This window comes from Equus asinus, chromosome 20 (genome assembly GCF_041296235.1).
Source record: "Equus asinus isolate D_3611 breed Donkey chromosome 20, EquAss-T2T_v2, whole genome shotgun sequence".
Classification (NCBI taxonomy): Eukaryota; Metazoa; Chordata; class Mammalia; order Perissodactyla; family Equidae; genus Equus; species Equus asinus.
In genome coordinates this window covers 21083991-21087397 of record NC_091809.1, presented here as the reverse complement: position 1 = coordinate 21087397, position 3407 = coordinate 21083991, and the positions used below count along the sequence as shown (strand labels likewise).

General features: G+C 41.2%; 1 protein-coding gene across 1 annotated transcript; it reads left to right on the top strand.

The window, feature by feature from the left end:
- The first annotated feature begins 2027 nt into the window (after positions 1-2027).
- On the top strand, positions 2028-2966 carry LOC106824482 (olfactory receptor 7D4-like). Its single transcript, XM_014830784.2, has one exon. It carries the CDS (start codon positions 2028-2030, stop codon positions 2964-2966), a length of 939 nt encoding a protein of 312 aa, XP_014686270.2.
- The last annotated feature ends 441 nt before the right edge of the window (positions 2967-3407 follow it).

Here is a 3407-nt window from a genome sequence, read left to right as displayed (position 1 = left end):
ATTGTGATTATGGTTATGATATCTCTTCCTTGACCTATTTTTGTGATGAATTATGTTAGGAAACATCCTAGTATTAAACCTGTTTTCCATTCCTAGAAAGTATTACTTATTCATGATGTATTATTCTTTTAAAATACATATGAACGCATTTGATTTAACTTCATTATTCAATTTTCTGTTCACAGTCGGGCATATGGTGAGCTTGAAGATTTCTTTTTTTGTGTTATAGTTGATGCATTGCATCCCAGTCTTTATTATACATGTAACATTTGCATGTATTCAGCTCCTACTGTGTGCCAGACAGCATGTAAACCCCTTGAAAGTCATTGGAAAGTAAAAACAGTCACATCCTCTCACCCATAAATAAACAAAAATTACTAATGTGAGAGGCACATCAAGGCATAGTACAGGATGCTGGACTTATTGGCCTCCCTGAATATGTCCTCCTGACCCTCACTCTGTTCTCCATCTCACTGGCCTCTCAAATCCCTTCCATTCCCAAGCTCGCCAACCCACAGGGCAGATGTGAATTCCGTTCTCGCAGACCACCAATGCTTGCCCTTTCCTTATTTCCCCTGGTTAACAATTACCCATTCTTCCTCTCACAGCTCAAATGTTCATATTTCAGAGAAGCCTTTTCTACCCACCTCCCCAGACTAAATCGATCCTCAGTGATTTACTTTCTCTCTTTATTTAATCACATTAAAAACTCTGACCTTTTTTCTATAATGGAGATGTAATCATTTTCATTGAATTTGTCTTTTATTTTTTTAGGGGTGGTATGTTATATGGAAACTTTGTATATTTTTAACCAAATCTATTATTTTTTTTTTTACAATTAACTGCACTGATTGTTAATACGACACATCCCCACTTTGAGGATGTACACATGAGCACACCCTCACACACATGCTTCCTATTTTATTTTAATGGTTGTGTGATTTTGCTTCCTCCTCTTGCCTGTGTAGTCCACATTTTTCCCTCTTCTTGGAAGAATCCACCTGGCAGGCAGTCTCTGGAAGAGGGAGCCTTAGGACTCTTCATCAAATAAAGTGCTGCATGGCAGTCAAATGGGGTAACAGACCTGTTGTGTTTATAATGATCAGAATTCCATCCTTGATGACTGCCTTAGTTTAAAGGAAATTTGATAAGCAATAGCCATGCAAGACAGATTTATTGTGATGTTAACAACAAGTGCTAAGAACATTTATCAAGTGTCCAGTGTATGCCACAGGAATCACAAGAAAAATTACATGCATCATCTCATTTAATTTACTCACCAGTCTTACAACGAAGGGAATATTTATACTCTCATTGTAGAGGTGAGATACCTACAGCTAAGAGAGATAAACTAACATACTAAGATTCTATTCTAGGAAGTATGATTCGTTTTCTAAATCACAGCTCTATACTGTACTTTCAGGGAGTTATATATCAAATCCAATTGTCATAAAATGAATAGAAATAATAATGCCTATCATTTATTGAGATCCTCCTGTGCACCAAGGCATGTCTAACTGTCACAAAGAAGATAATATCAGTAACCGCATTTTTAGAAAGAAAAAAAGTAAGACATATGAGTTAGCCCTGACATCAATAGGAATCATCAGGTTATAGAATTAAGGTTATTTGAGTTGGAAATCCATGTTTATCATGGCTGTTATAGAGCTATTTGAATGAAGGAAGTATGGACATTATCAAGAAAAAGACATTAAATGTCTTAAGTGTTTTGGAAGGGTCATCTCATAGAGGAAATGGATTTATGTCCATAGCTTCAAATAGAATTCAAACCAGTGAGTAGGAGATAAAGAGAGATTTCTGCTAAATTTTAAAAGGGCTAAATAGTTACATCTAAAATGAAAATGGGCTACCATTTTGCTGAGTGAATTCACTGTCACTGGAAGGACTATTAGTGAGTGAAGGGTGTTCAGGCGAGGTGGAATCAAAGGTAATGACCAGCTGAAGTGCCAGTTGGCTGTTCACTGAACATTGCTTTCTCCTCCTCCTTCAGCAGATACAGCTGCTACATGGAAGCAGGAAACCACACAGGAGTATCAGAATTCCTCCTCCTGGGTCTCTCAGAGGATCCTGCACTGCAGCTCCCGCTCTTTGGAGTGTTGTTGTCCATGTACATGGTCACTGTGCTTGGGAACTTGCTCATTATCCTGGCTGTTGGCTCTGACTCCCACCTCCACACCCCCATGTACTTCTTCCTCTCTAACCTGTCCTTTGTTGACATCTGTTTTACCTCCACCACTGTCCCGAAGATGCTGGTGAACATGCAGGCAGAGAGCAAAGACATCTCCTACACAGGATGCTTAACTCAGGTGTATTTCTTTATGATTTTTGCTTTACTGGATGATTTCCTCCTGACTGTGATGGCCTATGACCGGTTTGTGGCCGTCTGCCACCCCCTGCACTACATGGTCATCATGAACCCACGCCTCTGTGGCCCCCTGGTTCTGATGTGCTGGTTCATCAGTTTCTGGGTCTCTCTGCTTCATATTCTACTATTGAGGCAGCTGACCTTCTGCATAGGCACTGAAATTCCACATTTCTTCTGTGAACTGGCTCAGGTTCTCAAGGTGGCCTGCTCTGACACCCTCATCAATAACATTGTCTTGTCTGTAGCAACTGCCCTGCTGGGTGTGTTTCCTCTTGTTGGAATCCTCTTCTCTTACTCTCAAATTGTCTTCTCTCTACTGAGGATGTCTTCTTCAGGAGGAAAATGTAAAGCATTTTCTGCCTGTGGCTCTCACCTCTCTGCAGTCTCCTTGTTCTATGGGACAAGCCTGGGGGTCTACTTCAGTTCTTCTGTGACCCATTCTTCCCAGAGAAGCTTGATCACCTCAGTGATGTACACTGTGGTCACCCCCATGCTGAACCCCTTCATCTACAGCCTGAGGAACAAGGATGTGAAGGGGGCCCTGGGAAGGCTCCTTAGTCAAGCAGCCCCTTGTCTGTGATTGGCCATTGGCCATAACTAAGTGGACATGGTGGGCCCCAAAGACAAATATTGTAAGTTTAATCTCCTGGTCGTTTTTCTCCCCTGAAAGACGTGTTTCATTTCTTCTATTCGCAAACCACCAATCACTTTTTTTTCCTACTGAGGAAAATTAGCCCTAAGCTAACATCTGTTGCCAATCTTCCTCCACTTTATATGTGGGCTGCCTCCACAGCATTGCTGACAGGTGGTGTAATTCTGAAGCTGGGATCTGAAACCACAAATCCTGGCCGCTCAAGCAGAGTGTGCTGAACTTAACCACTAGCTACGGGCCTGGTCCCCTTTTATTAGTTTTTGTGTTAGTTCCTCCTCAGCAACCTCTTCAGTCATTCCTTTTGACTTTTCTTCCCTATTTATAACCCGTAAAGTTCTATCTTTGATCAGCTTTCTTACAGCCATTTGA